We start from the raw sequence: 22,705 nt of genomic DNA on the forward strand, positions 1-22,705 counted from the left end.
CATAGCTCTTTCTCAATCAGTACAGCTGCCATTACTTGTGATAGATTAGATATATATGGTCATTGATCCATGTTCAGTAACATCCTAATATCATTACATCAATCCACACATCAAAAACCACAATAATACATATTATACCAAAAATCTATTTTCTCCATCGCCACACTTACAACCAATTGCATCTAAAGATTACTAGCAACATTTTATTATGACAATCTCAGTAAGCCAAATTCAATATCAAAATCAGACCTACATGCCTCTCATAATTATTTGTATATTTCCCCTACAAAAAAAAAAAACCTTTTTTACTTTGAAAGCAAGTTCAGGTCACAAAAAATATGTACATGGCCACTGATAACGATAAGTTCTTTTAGATGTAAAACAACGATGCCAAACCGACAACAAACTCTGTTAAAGTAATAAGTTAAAATGTGTAATGAGTTTTTATTTTTTTGATTTTTAAGAATTTAGTTTTTATATTACTATTTTAAAAATTTTGTTTTTATAATACTATGTTTAAAAAATTTAATTTCTATAATATTATTTTTTAAGAAATTTAATTCTTGTATATCGTTAATGATTAAATTAAAATTTTTAAAAAATAATATTAAAAAATTAAAAAATTTTAAATAATATTAAAAAAATTAAATTCTTAAAAATAAAAATAATAAAGATCTATAAGTCATTTTAACCAAATTAATATGATGTGCTTCGTTGCCGAAAAAGAGAATGAGATTAACCGATTAAGAATAAGGAAGTGAACCGATCGGATTATAAACTAAAGACAATGAGTTGGGTTCGGATCAGACCCGAAACATTTTGGTTAATATTTTTTTTATGATTTTAAATTGAAGAATATAAAACGATGATTAAACACCAAAAGAGGAAACGAGTGACGCATACAAAAACAACGTACAAAATGTACCTGTTAAGCATTGTAAATATATATAATCAATAAATAATTTATTAAAATTATTTTTTCGATGAAGAAATTTTATATTTAAAATTTATTAGTGATTATTTATTAAAATTATTTTAAATATATAATTTATAATTATTTTTTTTAAATTATTAAATACGATAAATTTTATTTTAATCTAAAAATTAAATAATTTACCTATTTCTAAACTTTTAATGATAAAAAAATATATATATTAATCATATAAATCTTTTATCTTATTGGATACTCTTTACCATAAAAATTTTAATTATGTTTAACCTTGAAAAAATAAATTAATAAAAAAACTCTTCAAAGAAGCTATTTTATCTCTAGTCTCTGCCTCTTATCTCTGTTCTGTTACCATCAGCTTCTCTTAAAGAGAAAGAGAAGGAGACGGAGAGGGGAAGAACTGAAGGAAGTGAGAGCGTTAGGCCGGCGGCCCAACGTAGCATCGGGCCCCCTAATTCTACGCTGTGGTTCATTTTCCACCGATTCCTTCCTGATGTTTCTTTCCTAACAAAGTTGGCTTCGTTCCCACGGCAAATTCCACTTTGATACAGCGCCAAAAGAAGAAAAAAAAAATTGATTCTGAACTTCGCTTCTTTACTCCATATTTATTCATTTTGCCCTTTTGAACTCTGGCGGAACTAAAAGGAACCCTATCATTCTTCCGATCCTCCCTCTCTTTAATCTTAGCAGAACGGTTCGATTTCAAATCTAAAAAAAAGAAGAGGAGAGGGATTTACGGTATCAAGATGCTTTGGATAATGCGATTTTCAGGGTTCTTTTCAGCTGCAATGGTGATGATTGTTCTCTCTCCTTCACTCCAGTCATTTCCTCCAGCTGAAGCCATTAGATCCTCTCATCTCGACAGTTACCTCCGTTTACCGTCATATCAGGTGTCCACGTCACCACACTCACTGGTGGACCGATTCTCTTTTCGAAAATCCTCCGAATTTCGCAATGCCGACGAATGTGGCTTCACCGACCACAAAATCACCGGCGTCTGCGATCCTTCTTTAGTCCATGTGGCTATTACTCTCGATGTTGAGTACCTCCGTGGCTCAATCGCAGCCGTTAACTCCATTCTCCAGCATTCATTGTGTCCGGAGAACGTTTTCTTCCATTTCCTAGTCTCGGAGACCAATCTGGAAACCCTAGTTCGGTCCACGTTCCCTCAATTGAAGTTCAGGGTTTATTATTTCGATCCTGATATTGTACGGAACTTGATATCGTCTTCTGTTAGGCAAGCGCTTGAACAGCCGTTAAATTATGCTAGAAATTACATAGCGGATCTGCTAGAGCCTTGCGTACGGAGAGTGATTTATTTGGACTCTGATCTAGTCGTTGTTGACGACATCTCTAAGCTGTGGAGTACAAACCTCAGTTCGCGAACAATCGGGGCTCCGGAATATTGCCATGCCAACTTCACAAAATATTTCACGGGCAGTTTCTGGTCGGACGAACGGTTTTCGGGGACATTCAAAGGGAGGAAGCCATGCTATTTTAACACAGGGGTGATGGTGATAGATCTGGTGAAATGGAGGCGGGTCGGGTACACGAAACGGATCGAAAGGTGGATGGAGATCCAGAAAAGTTGCCGGATCTACGAGCTTGGTTCGTTGCCGCCGTTCTTGCTGGTTTTTGGGGGACGCGTGGCGCCCATTGAGCATAGGTGGAACCAGCATGGGTTGGGTGGGGACAATGTGAGGGGAAGTTGTCGAGACTTGCATCCGGGTCCGGTTAGCCTGTTGCATTGGTCCGGTAGCGGTAAGCCATGGCTTAGGCTTGATTCGAAACGGCCGTGTCCACTCGACGCATTATGGGCGCCTTATGACTTGTACGGACACTCACATTGAAATCACAGCAGGAATAGTCGCCGGTAAATTCCTACCAGGATTGTTTTTTTTTTGTCACTTATTTTATTATTTTTGTTTTTCATTTTACGATTTTCTCTTCATTATTTTGCGTCGTCTTCTTTACTATGATTGTGACCTACTGATTTTTTTTCTTCACTTTTTTATTTTATTAAATTCATTTCTCATTCCATTTGTATTCTATTGTTCTGAAGATAAAATTAGAAAAAAAAAAAAAAGAACAGCAGATATTCAAGTTTGCATAAACTCTTTTTCGGAGTGTGTTTCAAGGAGTTGTGCGTTAGATTAAAAACGGTAGTTTTAGAGTTTCAGTTGCTTTCTAGGTCCAGACACAAACAAAAGTTTATCCTTTCCGTGGAAGCAGTCCACGCGGTAATAGTGGCATCGAGGTGGAAAAATATTAAAATGACCAAATTGTACTTCTAAGAAAAATTGTTGTATTTACAATTACAAGCACCTGGCAAGAACATAAATTAGATTAATGGCTTCCTGCTGGTGTCGGTCTACTCGTTCTGTTCTTTAGGAGTTTCTTATTCTTCCCAATAATCTTTAACATGATCTCTGCTCTGTCATCTTCGTTTCCTTAAATGCCGTTTGTGCGGCGGGGATCGGATCGCAGGATCACATTGATTTTCTTTGTTAGACGCTGGTAGGCCATTTTGGCAAAAATGTGATGCAGTGGTTTTAGGTAGGTCACTTAGAAAAGGTGCATAGCTCTATTGAGTATGAGTACGTGCATGCTTGCTTTTCTAAAGATATACACCACCTCACCTCATTTACCAAATTGAAATTTAGAGACGAAAATTCAGAAAAATGAATCAGCCAAATTTATATTGTTGTAGGTGGAGTGCAATGAGCAAAGAAGTGGACTTGGATGGAGTGGTAAAGGGCATGTGATCTTTTAATTTACCAGTTGGTTGTCCATGTCCGATGGTGGCCAAAAAGGGACCTAATTGAGGTGGGGGTGCGTTGCGGTGCCGGCTGGAGAACTAATTTAGGCATTGGACGAATCTAAAAGAGGTTTGGATAGCCCCCTGCTTAGTTCATGGGGCTGTAAATTTGTTTCTTTTTGGTGATTTTGTGCTCTGGTGGCAGCGGCGGAAGACTTGTGAACTACCTCCCACACTGTTCCTTTGCACACTTTTAGGTGGCTGTCACATATTCTCTCTTTGGCGTCAGATTTGTATGTGTATTTTCTGGTAATTTGTATTTTTTTACTCTAAATAAAGTGATACATACTTTCTATTATTAATATTTTATCCACCAAATAAATTATAGTAGTAATGATTAATAATGGGCGATTGTGTAAATGAAGCTTAAGAAATCGAGCGATTAAACTAGAATGGTGGCAGCAAAAGTGGGACCAATATGTCATAGTAGGGTAGGAAATGTCCAAAGTTGGAATGGGGACCGATACCTTTCGCCCTAGCATCACACGTGGCCATTGATGCAATGTAGAATCAACTAGCCGTATTACGGTTACTCAGCACCGTATGATTTGTTCCTTTTGGGTTCATCGTGTTAATGTCAAGCTTAATATTGTGGCTAACTGGCTATGTGGCTTCAACCTACTTGCGGCTGCTTGTTTCGTAGCTGGTCTTTTCTTTAACCACTATGAAAAAAAGGTTATAATTAAAATAAAATTTAACGTGGATATGGTAACATCTGCTGCCTGGGCCTACATTGATTTTTGGTGGTGAAATCATAAAAAGATCGATCTGACGCTGACAGCTCTCGATCTCAATTATTGTAATCAAATCCTAATCCAGTTGCTTTTAATCATTTGGTGAGGTTAGATTCATATAGAAGGAGAGGCGAGCAGGTAAGTCGGTGACTCCACAAGTCGACCGAGATTCATGTAGAAAACCCTTGACTTAATATGGCTTTACATAATTTAATTAATTATTATTGCATAAATATAGGTGAAAAGTTATTACTATTTGATTTCATGTGTGCCTAAAAGACATGGATTCAGACGAACTTTCCCTTTACACCTTGGGTACTTGGAGTACGTTATTTTTCATGTGGATGGAATTGCTGGCTGATAATGTGATACATGCAGATTTTTATTTTCTTTATTGTTATTTTTATTTAATTTTTTGTTTTCTAAATTCCCAATTTTATGAAGAGGAGATCATTTCCCCGGAATGCCAAAAGATTACAAGGCTTTAGAATGTGTCTTAGCAGGTACAAGAGATGTACGCACCCCTAAATCCATCGCAATCAATTGGTCCCCAGAGCCCAGTGGGAGTCCGCGCATTTCTTTCTTATGGAAGGATCTGCTGGGAACGGCACGAAATAATTTACTGACATAAAGCTTGTCTGAGGAACCTTCAAACTACGTTGCGTGGTCTTCTTTGTGTTGCTACAAAACTATCCCTTTTATTCCATGTGCATATCAACAACACCAAGTATCTACAAAATGTTGACATTGATTTTCATGGCTGCCTGATATTAGTCGCTTTAGCAATTGGAATCAAGTAGATCAAATCAAGTTTTGCGTGTTACGCAAACGATGACTGAAAATTTTGGGGTTCTTGGAAATCTTCTGTTCAGACTTTTCTTTCCCCATGGAAAGGTTAAAAGCAGAGAGGTATGTTCGGTTTCTGGTTCTAAAACTATTTTATCAGCTGATTGTGGCATGTGAGGAAAGACCACAAAAGAAGAAAAAAGCTGGGTATGAAATGGGTGTTGAAGGCATTGAGAACCTGTACAGCTAGAAACGGCCGCTCGGTTAATACGCGGGGTAAAATGGTAACCATCAACGATCATTGGTTCACCACCCCCAGTGCTACAATCCCAAACTTTCCTGGCTATTCTCGAATCAAAGGCTCCTGCTTCAATCTAGTGGGGCTTATCTAATAGCTGTGTTTTGTACCCAAACATCATATGCGAATCGAATGGAGGAATAAACTTGAACTAGTCATCTTACCCGAATCTAATAAGTGGTGTTTGGTTTAAGACTTACCAAGGACTCAAAGCAATAGATAAAAGTTTCTTTACTTGGGTCCAAAAAGCAACAAACAACAAACCAACGCGAAGAAAGGGGTGTCATTGACTGTCTACGCCACCTCCTCTACAGTTTCGGTGGCAATTTCGACCGCATATTCCCCAGAGAAAATTTTCAAAGTGGCACCGACAAAATGCACCAAAACAACAGGCAATTTTTTTATTTTAGTTTTTTTAGTATAGGAACAAAGTATTAAGCTGAAATTTAATATCTTTATCTAAGTGACCTCCAATCTTTTTCTCCCCACCTCATAAGCTACAGAAAATAGTAATGACTGAGTCCTGGGCAAAGAGTTTAAAGGAATTTCGTTGTCTTGGATTTTAATGTATAGTAGGTTTAAAATGCTAAAAGGTGTCTTTTTCTTCCGAAAGCAGCCCTTGCTCAGCTTATTTAGACGCTACGATGTCACATTCATCAGTACTTAAAAACTCAATTATCTCCCCCTCCCCCCCCCCCCCCCAAAAAAAAAAAAAAAGAAAAACAAGAAAAACAAGATTCTTCTTCTTTTTAGAATAATTTGGTCATCTTCTAAAAATTTAATATCATTGATTTATAATATTCTGACTCCAAAGATAAGAGCCCATTGGAAGCTCAATGAACTAGTGACGTTAATTATGCTTTATTAAGTTAGCTCATAATTTGCCATGTTATAATAGAGATGATCTGACAATGTAACTACTTTTGTTTTGTTTACCCCTGCATTATGTTGACAAATCCCAAACTGTTTTATTTACCCAAAGAAATTTTCAAGACCTAAGAATTGTTAAATTTTTTGGGGGAGAGTCACCAATTACTGCAGCAGCAAAGCAATCAATTCCGCCTCCACTTAGTCCACCCCAACATACAGTAATTTGGTGACAGCTAATCAAGCTTCCCACATTATTGTATAAACTGTTCTGGACTAATAGAAACTGGAATTCGATTATAAAAAATTCCTTCAAGTTCCATCTTAATCTACCGGGTTCTATCATATGCCTGAAAAAGCTACCACCTGTCGTTGAGACTCTTATACTATCTTGAACCGATTCTAAAAGCATAGAAATTGTATATATGAACAAGAAGAAGAAGAAGAAGCTATTACTGCAAATTTAGAATCTCAGATGATAGATATGTTCCATTTCAATTGTATAGAAAGTATCAAAAGCAACAAATCTCAAACCAAATTTCATTCAAGGTGAAAAGACAGAAAATAAAGCTACAGAATGAAGTTGAGAAATTTCATGCTTTTGTGTTGCTGAGCAGCCTATAACAGAAATAAATCAAGGGAACTGGAACTTAATGTGATCCTGCCTTCCAGATGGGGGACTTAAATGCACCCAAAGCAAGGAAATAATGATGGAGAGTAAGCCAGACCACACAAAAACAATGGTTGCTACTTTTCCCCTCCTTCCCATCAAACCCTTTGCAAATGGATAGAGATGGCAGAGGACCCAGAAGCCGAAGAAATCCCACCGAGAAGCTTGCTCCACCTTGGAAAGGTGCTGTAGATGGTTCTTGCTATACCCACTACCATTGCAATAAAGTTTACCATCGTAATTGTGATTGGAGAAACCATTAGGAAGCTCCATTCTACGACATATAGCTCAGCAAACTCGTCATTACCGTCCTCTGGGGTGGCATATTTGAAGTTAATGTAAATGAGATGTCAACTCCTGATATATCATTTAAGAGTCCTTGTAGCATAGCTGCAGGATAGGCACTGGTTCCACCAGTCAAATATTTGATTTCAAGGATAGCAAGCAGGCACAAGGTGATTGTGATATCCAACAAGAATTTCAGGAAGGTCACACTGAGAGACTGCACTATGAACTGCCCAGAGAATAAAGAAACTGCTGGGAAAATGCAGTAGACTAGGAGAAACATGGAAGAGAAAGGGTACATTCCCACATTGGAATATACTACTCTTTGCAAGAATTTCATGAGACGACTAACAAATAGTGCATTGTTCGTCGAAAAGAATATCTCAACAGAACCAGTTGCCCAGCGAAGGACTTGGTGCAGCCTGTCTGTTAAATTGATTGGAGCAGTCTCTCGGAATGCATCCCTCTTGGTTTTGCATTGATCTTCATCCCCGATTGTGTATTCTATAACCGGTCGCCACATCTGTTGCGGAGCCATATATCCATCCAACTCGTCCCACACAGTTTTATCCTCGATGAAGCAAGAGATAACACTCGTTGCCTCAGCAGCAGTTGCAGCATCCGAAGGCTCACGTCGCACTGCAAGAGAACCTGCAGGTCTACCTTTATTCCTTTTCCTTGCAGATCCTGAAGCAGCCTTCATTGGTATTCAGCAACAGGGATTGATGCTGCCAGCGAAGTAGAGTTCCCAAACCTTTTGGGAAGAAGCAAAGATTCAATATCTGCTTCATCATCATCGTTATGTTCCCCATTATTTGGCAATAATATCTCATCTTCTGCTTTCTTCTTCACCTTGGATTTCCTTAACAATAACTTGATTTTCCTTCTACCAAACTACCCATGATGCTCATCAGTGGCTCGAGGAGGACTAAACCTATAGAAAGAAGTTCTCCAGAATAGGCAGTTTTCCAGAAAATGCAGCCTGTATCTATATACTTTGGACCCTGTAACCCATCAAGAGCTCTCATGCTCACATCAAAGAACACGCATTATGATTTGCATACCGTCATTCGGGACAATTCCCTCAAACATATGTGGGAATTGAACATACCAGATCCTGCCACCACCTCAGTCAAGCATAAATCACTTTCCTTCCCTGAGAGCCAAAGAATTGCAATGTAGTAACCACAGTCAAGATTAATGATGAATGGGCGTTTGACATGATAGCACTGGTTCGAACCAGAGCATTCATGGCTCCAGCTTTCTTATTGTGATCATGACCTGGCCGTTTCTCACGAGGCATATAAACTAGCATAGGCAACCTTGTATCAAGTTCTCTCCATTTGCTTCAGCAGCATAAACTGGTACTACATTTGGTGGAGCGAGCATTGCCAGCAGAGAAGACCAAATTTTAGCATTTGAAAATCACATAAATGTAATAGCCATTAATACCATAAATTGAATTGTGAAACATTCCTTAATAATCCCGGCATGATCTTCTCTAGAATTGTCTGGCTCAGCAGAAGCCCATGTTCCAGGCCAGCGAGAACCATCTGAGCCAATTTGGACAGATATCAAGGCGGCAGGTAAGCCCTCCTTGTCAAGAATATAGACCAAAGAAGATGGGGGCACATTGACCCAATTGGACAAGCTCATCTCTTCCTTCTAAATCGGACTGCAATCCGATCAACACAACTCAAGCTTCTCAAACGTTATTCAAATATAATAATCTCATAAAAGTTGTCAAGCCCCTTATTATTAAAGAAAACATTGACATTTTACAAGAAAGATATATAGAGAGAGAGAGAGAGTATTAACTGAATATGATCATCCTACGCAGGCCATGAAAAACTTCAAATTTTCTTACGGTTCAACAAAACCTAATATTGCAATTATTATATTAATTCCAATAAAGTTAATAAAGTAGAAACATAAATAAAGACATTATATCTGTAAACAACTTTTACAAATAAATTAATGACCAAAATTAAAAAAAAAAAAGACTTTTAACATATAAGACATGCACAACCACACAAGTTATTAAGACTTCGTAACTTGTGGTTTTTTAACTGAATAACAAAAATATAATCATAGTTTTCCTTGTGATCTAAATTTAACCACACATGTTATTATTACTCACATTTAAAACTATCCACATACAAAATGAATAATTTTTTTTAAAAAAGAACTCAAAAATTAAAATGGTATGACTTAAAATGTTTATTTTTTGTTTGTAATAGTTTATTGTTGATTGATTATTTTGTTAGAATTTACAAGGTGCTCGAAGAAAGAGTAGGTCAAAATTTAATGGGCTAGAGTAAATGAAAGGAACAGGCCCAATGGCCCACATTCAAGAAAGTGGGCATGGAATGTCACATATGGGCCCCCACATCTCCTCTATTTGAACCTTACCTGGTCTTGTTTTTGAAATGTCAACATTTTTTTTTTATAAATCTCTGAACAAAAACTTTCAAATGACTACGACATAAAATGTTATCGTTAAACTACAACAAAAACTGGGTCGTCTTTTTTTTTTTTTTTTTAAATAAGTGAACAAGTAAAACCAACTCTTTTGAAAATAAAAGGGAAATTAAAAAAAATGAATTGTAGAAGAAGAAAATCAAAGACGAGAGAAAAGACCAGTTCTCGCTCTTTCTTTGCTTATGCCAGCAAAGTTGCAATGAAGAAGAAAGAAACAGAGCCGGCACTCCACAACCATTCATCATTTCCAATTTTTAAAACCCTTCTCCTTTAACAAAACCAACTCCTTACCAAACCCCCTTTGAATTCCTTCAACAATTTATCTGACAAAACCATCAACCCAATGGCTCAGGCTGACAAACTCCATCTCATCATCTTCACCTTCTTTTTGCTTTCAGTTTCTCTCCTCAACACGTCACTTTCTCAACCCCAAACTCCATCTCCAGCTCCTGCTCCAGCGCCAGCCTCCGACTCATGCAACGGCATATTCTTATCCTACACCTATACCGCAGGTAATAGCATCCCTCCCACCGACCCAACCAACCAAGCGTACCGTTTCGAGTCCACTTTAACTGTTCTCAACAACGGACTTCACGAGCTCAAGTCTTGGAGAGCGTTTGTCGGGTTTCAGCACAAGGAGCTTTTGGTCTCTGCTTCTAACGCTGTTTTGGCTGATGGGAGTCCGCTCCCTGCTGAAGTTGGAAACGGCACCGTTTTTGCTGGGTTCCCTATGAGTGACCTTAAATCGGCTGTGGAGACTGCCGGGGACATGACACAAATGGAGGTTCGGGTCGGATTGGTGGGTACACAGTTCGGTGTTGGAGCTCCGGCTGTCCCCATGCCGCTCAATATTAGTCTTGTTAATGATGGGTATTCTTGTCATAATGCCACCAAGCAAGGTCTAATTTTTTTTAATGAAATTGATTTTATGTGAAATTCTTTAGGAGATTGCTTTTGGAGATAGTACGTGCAATAATTCTATGGTTCAAGTGTAGAAACAGAGAAACAATTAGGAAATTTACATTTTTTTTAATTAAATCGTGAAAATGATCGTTTTGGAGCATAAAATAATACCTAGTAATACTATAAGTTTCGTTGAAAAGTCAATATGTAAGGCATGAATGCATGAATCCACTTCAACTTTGAACTGTTTTATAAGTGAAGTTAATGATTTTGACCAGGGATAACACATACTTTACCCTCAGAAATAATATTTTTGAAAAGTCTAAAGAAAATGTGTGTTGTCAATAATTTGTACGACACTGTTACCTTTGACTTTCTGTTAGCTATCTGATCTGTTTTATAGGAAATCGAAAGTTTGAAATCTATCTGCATTCTATTAATTGATTAGTTTATTTTTTATGGTTTTCACTAGGGAACAATGAGATGCATGTATGCTGCATTAAAGATACAAACTCTGATTCAAACGGTGGGCTAAATGATGAATTCTTGCCTAGGCAAGAGGGTGATCTTATAATCATGTATGATGTGATCAGGGCATATGATAATAATTACTTGGCACAGGTTTCAATATCAAACCATAACCCTCTTGGTCGCCTTGATAATTGGCAATTGAGCTTTGATTGGATGAGGGAGGAATTCATCTATGCCATGAAAGGAGCTTACCCTTATGTTGTTGATACAACAGACTGCATTTTTGGCAGCCAAGGTCAGTACTACAAGGATATGGATTTTTCGCAGGCATTGAATTGTGAGAGAAGGCCAACGATTATTGACCTACCTCCAACAAGGGCAAATGACTCGATTCTTGGGGGAATTCCCTTCTGCTGTCGAAATGGGACGATCCTGCCCCCTTTAATGGATCCAAGCAAGTCTAAATCATCTTTTCAAATGCAAGTTTACAAAATGCCACCAGACTTGAATAGGACAGAGCTAGCTCCACCTCAGAACTGGAAGATCAATGGCACTATGAATCCTGATTATGAATGCGGGTCTCCACTGCAAGTAAGCCCAAGTCGATTCCCTGATCCAAGTGGTTTGCCTTCAGAAACAGCGGCAGTTGCCAGTTGGCAAGTAGTTTGCAATATAACATGGTCCAAGGAGACAGTTCCAAGATGTTGTGTCTCATACTCTGCATTTTTCAATGATTCTGCTATTCCATGCAATACATGTGCATGTGGCTGTAACGCCAACCCAAGTCAGACCTGCAGTGCTAGAGAGCCAGCTCTACTTATACCACCTGATGCTCTTCTTATACCTTTTGACAACCGAACTGCTAAAGCTTTGGAGTGGGCTAAAATAAAACGACGAGCAGTTCCGAATCCATTGCCATGTGGAGATAACTGTGGAGTTAGCATAAACTGGCACTTATTATCAGATTACAGAGGTGGATGGAGTGCAAGGATCACTATTTTTAACTGGGGTGAAACTAGCTTTGCAGATTGGTTCGCAGCCGTTCAATTGGACAAAGCAGTACCAGGCTTTGAAGAAGTCTACACCTTTAATGGAAGTGTGCTGCTTGGCTCCAACAACACAATATTCATGCAAGGTCGTCCAGGTTTGAATTATCTTATGGCAGAAGCAAATGGTGCCAACCCGAAAAAGGATCCCCGTGTTCCTGGTACTCAGCAATCAGTTATCTCGTTCACAAAGAAGTCTACACCTGGTATTAATGTGGCAAAAGGGGATGGTTTTCCATCCAAAGTATGGTTTAACGGAGAGGAGTGTGCACTTCCCACTATTCTTCCTAACAAAGCTCCCAGTATCAGTGCAGCAACCAGCATTTTTGGCTTTCTGACACTTGCCCTTTTATTTCTAATGCATCAATAGCTGTTGTATTGCCTTAATTAGTTGGATGAAATTGTTATTATAGCTGCTCCAAATTTGTTTTTTTCCTTTTTCAGTTGCCTTCTTAGGGCCAATACGTGTTTGGCCTTTGGGTTTAGAGGCTGATTTTTAGCATTGAACTATTACTGCATATACAAAAGTTTAATGTTCTAATTTAAAGAAACAACAACAATGTATATTTGAAAGAAAAATTTGAATATCCTGCAGTTCGGTTGGATATCCTGCAGTTCTCTCTCGTTTTATTCAGCCATAAGGTTAGATTCAAAATTTTCTTTCAAATTTAGAGAGTTCATACTGTCACGTCCTAGTTGATTTACAGCAGCAACAAACATGTCATGGAGCTCGTGTCCAAATCATCCTCAGTTTCTTAACAGTCGTCACTTCATCAGAGGATTCACCACACCAATATCTTCATCCTCACCATCTCTTGTCCGTTTCAAGCTTTGCAGGCTTCCTTTATCTTTCGCAGGCATTTGATCATCAGCATCGTTGGCTTGTTCTAATAGCAATAACCTGTCTTTAACATTAATGCTCCCAGGCTGCTGAAACTCTCCAAGGTACGTTTTTTCTTCCGAACCACATGCTGCCAAATGAGTCTAATCACTTCATAAGAACTGGTTTCACCAAATAATCACGAGCTCCATGGATTATACCTTTCATAACAACTCCTTTTCCATCATCCGAAGACATCACTGTATACCATAAACAGGATTCGAATCAAATTTAGTTCATAGAAGTAATTAAACGCTGGTATATGTTGTTTTTTTTTTTTTTTTGTAAATTCTTTACTTACTAACAACCGGCAAGTCTATCTCTAATCCAATGATCTCAAGAAGCTTAAATCCATCCATATCAGGCATAAGTAAATCACATATGGCAACATCAAATCTGTTTTCGTCTTCTCGAAGCAAAGCAACTGCGTCTCTCGCTAATTAATAGACACTTGGTAACTAAGAATCACCACATCAAAGTATAAAATCATGAGACGAATATAATCATCTAGGATTATAGAATCAAATCATGAGTAACCATTAATGCCGAAGTCTTTCCATTGAAATTTCAAATATAAAAACAAATAATTATAATCAAGTAGTAACTTCTTTCTCTATATACCCGTGATTGGTTCACAGTATTCAAACTTAAACCCTAATTTACCATCAAAAGAAAAAAGTGAGAAAAAAGCACTGCTGCACTGCTGTGTTTTACTCTATTTTATGAGAAACTCCTCTAAAACCAATTGTAAAAATTAACCCCATCATCTAAAAAAATTAAAAAATGTAAAAGAAAACAAACCCATTAATCTTTTTTTTCTTTTTATTTGCTTTCTGAATTCAAAATCAAAACATTAAAAATTAATGAACTGTCAACGAACAAAATGAATGACTACAAAAAAATATATATTAAAGAAAATTAAAGAAAAAGGGCTAAAATAGCAATGATTATAAAATTAAACTAAACTAAGCACAACAATTCATATACCTTCGTATAAAAGCTTTCGAAGCATTCTTTCTAATATTGTACTTTATTTTTAGAGCTAACGTCAATATAATAATATTAACAGTTTTTTTTTTAATTTTATTTTAATTAACATCAGATATTCTTTCAGGTTTATTATTCTTTAATGTCTAATCTAACTTTTGTTGTATTAATAGATCTTGAATCGTATTTTATCATAACATAAAATTACTCTTTTCATCAAATAACGAAATCTCAAACTTAAGCATAAACATACCAGACATATATTTTTCAGACATCTTGAAAAACTGCTTCACGATCTCTTGATCGCACGAACCTTAAACCTCGAACCTGACTCTAATACTATTTGTTGGGAAAATCAATACCTATAAGCAACACTCACACACAAAATAACAAGCTCAAATCAAGAATAAAAACATATAAATATATTTGGTTCGGATCAACTCAAAATAACCTATTCCAAACACAATCTACTAACAAATAAATCTTTACAACTGTGAGACTTTTAGAATGAAAACAATCTCTCTAACTCTCTAGGATTAACAATATCAAACTAAAAATAAAATACCTTATTTATAAGGATGAAACCCTTTATATTTTTATTAAACTTTAAGATAAACTAAAAAATAAATTTAAACTCACTTAATTTTCGATGTAAAATTATGAGATTCAATTCAAATACTAACAAAATTCACCGATAACATAATTAGACAACTTTTCTTCGAAACAGTTTTTTGAATATTCTTTTCATCCATTATTCAAAACAGCTGTACCCAATAATGAATTAATGGAAATAGAAGAAAAGCACACAATATAAAACACTACTAGCAAGATGCCGGTGGCCAATCATTCCACATCTTTTGATAATAGCATAATCTAGCTCCATTCTTTGTCTATTTTTTCCTTAGAACTGGTTTCTGAAACTATGTGGTTGAATTTTGTTTGCTTTTCTTTCTAAACTATGTAGTAAGGCAATCAGCGTCTAGGGTTTGTTTGATTTGATTTGTTAAATAAACAAGGTGGGGATGAAATCTAGATGTTTCTGAAGTCTAACCCAAGATCAAGATGCTCTACGTTTTTAACGTTTGAAAAGAAGCTATGGTATACCCTTTCTTCAAGGAGCGAAAAAATCTAGGGTCTTTATCTTTCATATTAAGGTGTCATTAATAATTTTTTTATATTCTCATTTCTGAGTTATCAGTAACAATTATTTTGGTTAAAATGTAAAAAAAAAAAAGCTCAAATAAAAATTAAATAATTATTCAAGTTTTTATCGTTTTATTGTAATTAATTAAATTTTTAAACATTTATTCTTATCAATTGAATCTTTATTAGATAAAAATTATTTAATTATTAATATTAATTTGTATATAATCAAAAGCTTAATTCGATAAAAATAAATGTTTAAGGTTTAATTTAATAAAAATAAATTTTTAAGGCTCAACTAATCCAAAATAAAAAATTGAAGGTTAAATTTATTGTAATAAAATATCAAAAACTTAAATGATTATTAAATTTTTGTTTGAAAACCTTTTTCACACTTTCATCTAATTTTTTCTTAGGTCTTAATTTCTTGAGCAATGATCTTGTTTATTTAGTTTCACGTGCCTGTTTTTACCACAATATTTTATAATTTGTTTGTTAAAAGTATTTTCAACGAGCACATACCTACTATTATTATTATTATTATTATTATTATTATTATTATTATTACCCTTGATCAAATAAGTACTCGTTTACTTTTTTTATTTTGGTGATGGAAATTGGCTCAACCCAAATCTTACAACTTGTCATAACTACTCTTTTAATTATTGGATCAAAAGGTTGATGACATAAGTATTCGTTAATTAATTATGGGGAAAATATATAAACATGATCATTTAACAATTAAAAGTGTCCGTTATTGGTTACCAATCAGCAACTAATGTCTTTCATAGGTTGGATTCTTGCATTTTTCGTAGATGAAGATATATAGAACTGGACAGTTTATTTCATCTTTATTAATTAAACCTGAGATGAACTCGATCATTTATTCATCGAATCTAAGGTGAAGATAGAACCTTGAAGCGTGAGAGGTAACAAAATGTTCAAGTAGTTTATCCGATAAACAACGCGTAAGTTTTAAAGTTTTTCAACTAAATTTTAAATAGACCGAATAAACCTTTATAAATTTATAGAATTAGAAAATTTCCAGACGAAGGCCCAGATTCAAATAGTAGGATATCTACAGGTAGAGGTGGACCAAATCCAAACAGGGCTTGGTCCGAATGCAAAATACTTTCCTTGATTAAGCCCTCATGTCTAACGTGTAGATAACGGATTAATCATAATATCCTAGAAGGCTAGAACCATGTAGTTTTGCATCAAACCAGGGACAGCATAATCATGCCACTTGAATATCAAGAGTCCATGACAACCCAAGTATGCCTTGTGCTTCTTTCGTTGGCTAGAGAAATTCGCACAAAGAATTGATCCTAGTAAAACTCACTTCATTACAGTGTCAAAGGAACTTGACAATCGATATTCTAGCACCTATTTGAATAGATTTCCTATAATGTTCTCTACACAAACTTCTAAGAAAAAAGTGCAATACAAAACTATGGTAAAATTCCCCACAAGCCACAACCACTGAGAATTTCAAAATTCCTATAGAGATCATCCTTGGGATCATCATTGGTGGATTGCAGATCCGAATATACACATGATGAATCATGTCAAAGTAGGATGCTAAGGTGCTGTTTGTACTGTACAATAATATGATCACAAGAATAACTCTTTGAGGATCAAAAGGACTATCATGATGAAGCATAAAATAACAAGCACTGTCGCACACATCACCATCCCTCCCTTCTTCTGTGTTCGTTCAGCCTGCAATTTCAATATATGCAACATGATTGTCTTACACAAAACTCTGAAGTTTTGCCAAAACCAAAATAATCTAAGAACAGCAATAGCAACTAATGCACAAACCACATATGTTGAGTTCAGAAGAAACTGTATACTAAATGAGGACACGTGGTCTTTGTTATCCAGGAGTTTTGGAAGGGGAAATGATTCAGGATGGCTCCAATGTAAAGGAATAAGTTTGTCTGTGTGTGCATGTATTATGGGTCATTGAAAGGCAGAAATACAGAACCTTCTGAAGCTCTTTGAAGCCCTCCTCGACTGATGTAGCTACATTTTGGATATTGTAATCTATCCGATCAACAATTGTGCCCTGATAAAAGATATTAGATAAATAAATCAGCCAGTTTCAATCAACGACAACTAACATAATATGAAGATGCATCTCAAACCTGGTCTATCACAAGGACTGAGAGATCTTTCATGATTTGAGCAAGCTCAGTTACTGATTTGACAACCTACAAAATGACTATATTCATTAGAAGGGAACTACCATTGAAACAATAAATAACATGCATCCAGATACCTGAGCAATCTCTCTCTCCCTTTCTACAGTTGAGAACTCACTCTCCTTCAGCTTGCTCATTTGGTGCTCATTAAAACCCTGCATTAGTCACACATCATGTTATTTATACTAGAACATAAAACTGGTGAATTGAATCATAAATGACTCAGGAACTTGCAATCCATTATATACCAAAACATTTACAAACAGATGTGCGAATCTACACTTCAGTTGAGTTTGGCATCCATCTGACCTATATTTCTACAACCACATCACTGATTTTGCGGTAGAAATTGAAATCCCTAACACCTAAATCCTAATCATAGAAATCAATTCACCTATGGAAACAGTTGCAATTCGAAAGTACAACTAAAAAAAAATGGCATACCACATCACTGAATACACTGTCTTCCAATCTATATCTGTTCTCATTCAAATTCATCTCCAACTCAACACCATCCTGTCCCTACACCACAAAACAATATACATACAAAGTTAAGCAGGGCATAAAACAATCACAGTAACAGAAAGCTTCATAGAGATTAACATGGACCAAACCAAAACTCAATCCAAACAAACCTCTTTTTGCAGCTGTAGCCGTTTCAAATAAGTTGATTGTTTTCGCCGCAGGTCCACCGATAGGCTTTGAAGTTCTGTTGCAAGTGAACGCTGCCCAAAGAGGAATTTAAAAATAAATAAAGAAGTAAATCAGTGGATAAATAATCAGAGATTAATTCATACCAAATTCTCATAATCTATGATTGAAGATAAATATAATCAACATTGTTCAAGAATGATAGAATTATTAACAATTACCTGCACATTTTTTCTGAGATTGGAATCCTCGGAAGATCCGTTGCTCGAAAGCTTTCGCAATCTCTTTTCAGATTTCCTTAATAGATCAGTAATTTCTTTGGTTAAAACCTCAATAGCGCGTTGATCTTCTTTGCCGTCTCCAAATGAAGGCATTAAAGCCTTGGAATGAGCTTTGGCTAACTCCGCTATCTTGACCTTAGCTCGTTGAGTATTTGCCGCTATTTCTTCCGAATCGTCAACCCACGCCAGCGGGAAACCTACCGTAAACGCACCACTGCTGCAACAAAAATAAAATGAAATGAAATTCGATAGTATTTATTAAGCATAACATTTTTTTCGATTGAAAAGACAAAAAAAATAAAATAAAAGAAATGGAGAGGTAGTTACTTACCTTGAAGGACCAGGTTCTTCTTCGGTGCTGAGGGGAGTGTACGAAGAGCGATTGGAGTGAAGGAAAGAAGCATTAACCATTTCAATCACCGGACCACCGGAACCGGACGCTGAGGAAGAGAGAGGAGCTCGAACGCTCTTTAATGCGTCCCTGTGCTTTTTGTACAGGAGGGTCCGGTTTCTCGTCGCCATTGGAAAAAAAAAAAACGGTTAGGGTTGTCGTTGGGAATCGGAAGAGAAATGAAAGGAGTAGGACTCAGAAGGAAAATTGGGGGTTTTGAGGGTTTTTGGGATGAGAAAATGAGAGAAGGAGGGAATACCTGAAGACGGAAAAAGCTTTGACTTGATTTATTACGAGATCTCTCGACACCAGAAGTTAATTTAGCTTCCAAAGACGGACGGTACTGTCCGCATTCGTACAGCTGGGCCAACCGGGAACTGGATGATGCCATCAATAAAGCTCAATCAGCCAATAAACAGGGCCAAGATTCAGTAGTTGGATATTGGCCCTATTTCACTAGAACGTTTCCATTTTTTTCCGTGACAAATACGTTGCAATTTCAATAAGTGGGCCTTAAGACCTGGTCCAATCTCACAGACGGGTCTTACACACTCCCAAGGGCAATTTAACGTGGTCGGCATTCGCACTTTAATGAAACGAACCTCAAATCGTTTGGTTCAGTAATAAATCCAAACTTTAATGGACATAATAAAAGTAATTAAAATACTAAATAATTATAATCCTCGTTTTTACAGCATAATAACATTGGTTGTTGAAGGTAGTTCATGATAAACAAGAGGGAGTTAGTGGTCATTTCAGAAAGTCGGAAATCGTGGTCGCTAAGCATCCAGCTCCCCTTACAACCTCAAACGACAAACAAAGTTTCCCAGTGTTTTTCCCCGAATTCGCTTCCTCCTTTTAACTCGCTCTTTGCTCCTAACTGGAAAGCGACACGAAAATTTGGAAAAAAAATTATTAAAAAAAGTAAAATCGAAGAAGCAACTTTGTTAAATTCTTACCCTTTTTAGAAACAAAGCCACCTGTAGTTTTAGAGCGTGATCAATTTTCAATGGAGGATGATACTTGGAGCTTTGCTTTCTCAGCTTCATCAAGAAGCTATCAGTCAACTCTTAAATCCCAAAGTGGTTTTTTTTTTTTTTTTTCATTTTGGCTTTTTGTTTTCTACCTTTGTTATTTTTGTTTTGGGTTTTGGATTTCTGGATTTTGTGTGGTTACTGAAATGGTGTGTTCTTGTTTTTGGAAGCAGATCTTTGTATTGATTTTGAGGAGATTGAAGAAGATGATGAATTGAAGACAGAATACTCCTGCCCATATTGTTCTGAGGATTTTGATTTACTTGGATTGTGCTGCCATATTGATGAGGAACATCATCTTGAAGCTGGCTATGGGGTACGCACTTGCCTTCTAGATTTTTTGTTTGGCATAAAAGTTTGTTATTTTGGAAAGATTGTTCGAATTGATATTTAGGTAATGTTTGTGCTCTTCCTGGGTATGCTTTACTTTGGTAATTGTCGATAATGTTTAGAAAAGAAGGAACCTTTTACTGGCTGTGCACAAGTTGATCCAGCAAAAGAATGCCTTGAATTGCCTTTGCCACTTGGGGGAAGAGGAATGGCATTTGAAGGTGTTTGGCAATCCTACTGGAAAACTTGGATTGATGAATACATGTTATCAGAACTGAAATCCTCAATTCTGTTTCCACCCTTCTTATTCAGTATTATCACTCTATTGTCACTCGTTCATGAACGTGTTAGATTCTTTACTAGCCAACATTTCTAACATCTTGCATTTTTGTCTGGCTCAAATTGCTCTTGTTTACCCAGTCTGACTCATAGAAGCTATAAAAGTGTTTTTTGACTTCATCCATCTTTTCCCTTGGTACCGCATTGATGATTGCTAGAGCTACTGGACAAAATTTGTTTTCACCTTGACCCTTTGAATGGCATTCTGTCTTTATTATTTGTCCGTTATGCCTTTTTCTTATGAACCTGACATTAATTCATAATATTCTAGAGCTCCTTTTGGTTTCCCTACTTTGGTTTCATTGATTGAAGTTAAGATGTCAGAACATATTCTTTCTCCTTCTCTCTTTTGTGTATGTTTTGGTCTGTTGGCTTGAATTGAGGCTTTGTACATTGTCAGGGCATATTCTAGCTTATAGAACTTTTCCTAAATATGCCTCATTACATAATAGGAAGTCTTCTGTTTGAGAAGAACAAATGCAATGCAGAACTTACCCAAAGGAAGTATTTGTTTCAAATCTCAGAATAATCAGGGTACTTAGATAGCTTAGTTTTAATTGTGCTTTAGACACGCATGATGCTTAAAATCAATTAATCAGTATTGCTTATAATTGCAGGTATGTCCTGTTTGTGCTCTGAGGGTAGGGATGAACATGGTTGACCACATAACAACACAGCATGGGAATATTTTCAAGATATCCTTTTATTTCATTTGAGTTGGGGATGTTATTCATTTTGTTTTTTTTTTTTTTCCTTTTTTCAACTCATTTTCATGTTCTACATTATTTCATTGTGCTTGAAATGTTTATCATCACATCTTCTTTCTTTATTGAATCTCTCTGAAAAAAGTCTCTTCTATTTTGTAACTTTGTTTGTGTGATCATGATGATGCTTTGAGTTTCATGGTGTCCCTTGACCAGTGATTACAGTAACCACAAATTAAAATTTTGCAAAGGCAACTCTTATTCAACTCTTTCTTCCTTGAGAAAAGATTTGGACGATGCACATTATCAATCTCTTCTTGCCAGGTCCTGGTCTTCACTTTCTTCCTCCAACACAGCACCTGATCCATTGCTTTCATTTCTTTCGTATGCACCTCCAGCTGATTCATCTGAAGGTGTACAGTCTGCCTCTTCTACTGAAATATCCTTGGAAGTAAAAGGCCCAGATGAGAACATGTTAGAAAAGTAAGTTATTCTGTCATGTTTTAAGATGTTATCTTCAGTGGTTGAGCTAAGCTAAATCCTTTGGAAACTGAGGTGTAAAAGCATGATTATGTTATTTCTTTTAAAAATGGTAAAGAGGTATTGTACATGAGAAAATAAATGTTCATGAAAAATAAGAATGACAAAGAAAAATTTTGTTTTTCTAAATTCTGAAGCTTAAACAAATGACTGCACACCATAATCACAATGACTTATATGTTGAGGCAAGGTGGGACTAGAAAAATAACCAACAATGGTTGGCAGGAAAATAAGAATGAAAACAATGTGTTTGAGGTTTTGCTCCCATTTAATCTTTGACCTAATGTTTAAGTCTGATAACAAGTTTTAAGCTCACTTAGTCAAGCAGATCTTATGTATTTCTAATTGATATCATTTGCTTCGCAACTTGTGGAACATATAAGAGTGATGTTGCCATCTGCTCTTAATGGTATCAGGATATGGTTTTACTTTTTTCTTTTTTCTAGTAGTGATTATTACTTAAGTTTTTCCCCTTTATCGGATGCAAGTTCATGATAGTTTTATGGTGGACAGAGATGGTCACTCATCCCCTTTGTCAGATAAGGAGAACTTGGAGAAGGCAAAGATGTGCGAGTTTGTTCAAGGACTATTGTTATCCACCATCTTCGATTGATGGTCCGCACAGAATTGATGGTCCGCTACTTCAAATTTTAACAAACGTGCCATCATCCATGTTTTCTTGTGTTGAACATGCTGATACTTTAATAGAGAAAGCTATGATAGATTCAGGAATCTAATGTAATTTATTTTACAGGTCAATGTTATCAATTAGTCCACAACAGAGTTCCGACTCTTGTATTTTTCATGTCATTAAAGCATTAGTGCATAACGCCAATATCAGCTTTGTTTACTTCCTCTTTCATCCTTACATTGGCTAGTTTATCGGAATGTGAAGTTTCATAGGCACTAA

The 22,705-nt window shown here is 36.2% G+C and overlaps 3 protein-coding genes and 2 pseudogenes across 5 annotated transcripts; 3 read left to right on the forward strand and 2 right to left on the reverse strand.

The window, feature by feature from the left end:
• The first annotated feature begins 1,291 nt into the window (after positions 1 to 1,291).
• Positions 1,292 to 4,069, forward strand: LOC111314094 (putative galacturonosyltransferase-like 7 pseudogene; annotated as a pseudogene). Its single transcript, XR_016332457.1, has 2 exons — positions 1,292 to 2,822; positions 3,660 to 4,069. The product of XR_016332457.1 is annotated as a putative galacturonosyltransferase-like 7 pseudogene (transcript).
• Positions 4,070 to 6,848: 2,779 nt separating this feature from the next.
• On the reverse strand, positions 6,849 to 9,178 carry LOC111313052 (cellulose synthase-like protein D5; annotated as a pseudogene).
• Positions 9,179 to 9,965: 787 nt separating this feature from the next.
• On the forward strand, positions 9,966 to 12,749 carry LOC111313394 (COBRA-like protein 7). The gene is made up of 2 exons (XM_022914067.2): positions 9,966 to 10,787; positions 11,264 to 12,749. The coding sequence occupies exons 1-2, from the start codon at positions 10,232 to 10,234 to the stop codon at positions 12,676 to 12,678; spliced, it is 1,971 nt and encodes a 656-aa protein (XP_022769802.2). The 5' UTR covers positions 9,966 to 10,231; the 3' UTR covers positions 12,679 to 12,749.
• Positions 12,750 to 16,640: 3,891 nt separating this feature from the next.
• LOC111314095 (tlg2p-like protein a) lies at positions 16,641 to 19,517 on the reverse strand. 2 transcript variants are annotated; one of them, XM_022915124.2, is made up of 8 exons: positions 18,789 to 19,517; positions 18,398 to 18,674; positions 18,161 to 18,250; positions 17,970 to 18,047; positions 17,603 to 17,680; positions 17,469 to 17,534; positions 17,309 to 17,389; positions 16,641 to 17,040 (listed from the first exon to the last, which is right to left on the reverse strand). In XM_022915124.2, the coding sequence occupies exons 1-8, from the start codon at positions 18,977 to 18,979 to the stop codon at positions 16,933 to 16,935; spliced, it is 969 nt and encodes a 322-aa protein (XP_022770859.2). In that variant the 5' UTR covers positions 18,980 to 19,517; the 3' UTR covers positions 16,641 to 16,932. The 2 variants fall into 2 exon arrangements, with proteins under 2 accessions (XP_022770859.2, XP_022770860.2); XM_022915125.2 differs by having other exon boundaries at positions 18,398 to 18,671; positions 18,789 to 19,378.
• A 149-nt stretch (positions 19,518 to 19,666) lies between these two features.
• LOC111314097 (protein DEHYDRATION-INDUCED 19 homolog 3-like) lies at positions 19,667 to 22,645 on the forward strand. The gene is made up of 5 exons (XM_022915128.2): positions 19,667 to 19,930; positions 20,056 to 20,198; positions 21,169 to 21,246; positions 21,479 to 21,738; positions 22,309 to 22,645. Exons 1-5 carry the CDS (start codon positions 19,858 to 19,860, stop codon positions 22,406 to 22,408), a joined length of 654 nt encoding a protein of 217 aa, XP_022770863.2. The 5' UTR covers positions 19,667 to 19,857; the 3' UTR covers positions 22,409 to 22,645.
• The last annotated feature ends 60 nt before the right edge of the window (positions 22,646 to 22,705 follow it).

Source organism: Durio zibethinus, chromosome 23 (assembly GCF_047325235.1).
Source record: "Durio zibethinus cultivar Kanyao isolate XHJ-2024 chromosome 23, ASM4732523v1, whole genome shotgun sequence".
Taxonomy (NCBI): domain Eukaryota; kingdom Viridiplantae; phylum Streptophyta; class Magnoliopsida; order Malvales; family Malvaceae; genus Durio; species Durio zibethinus.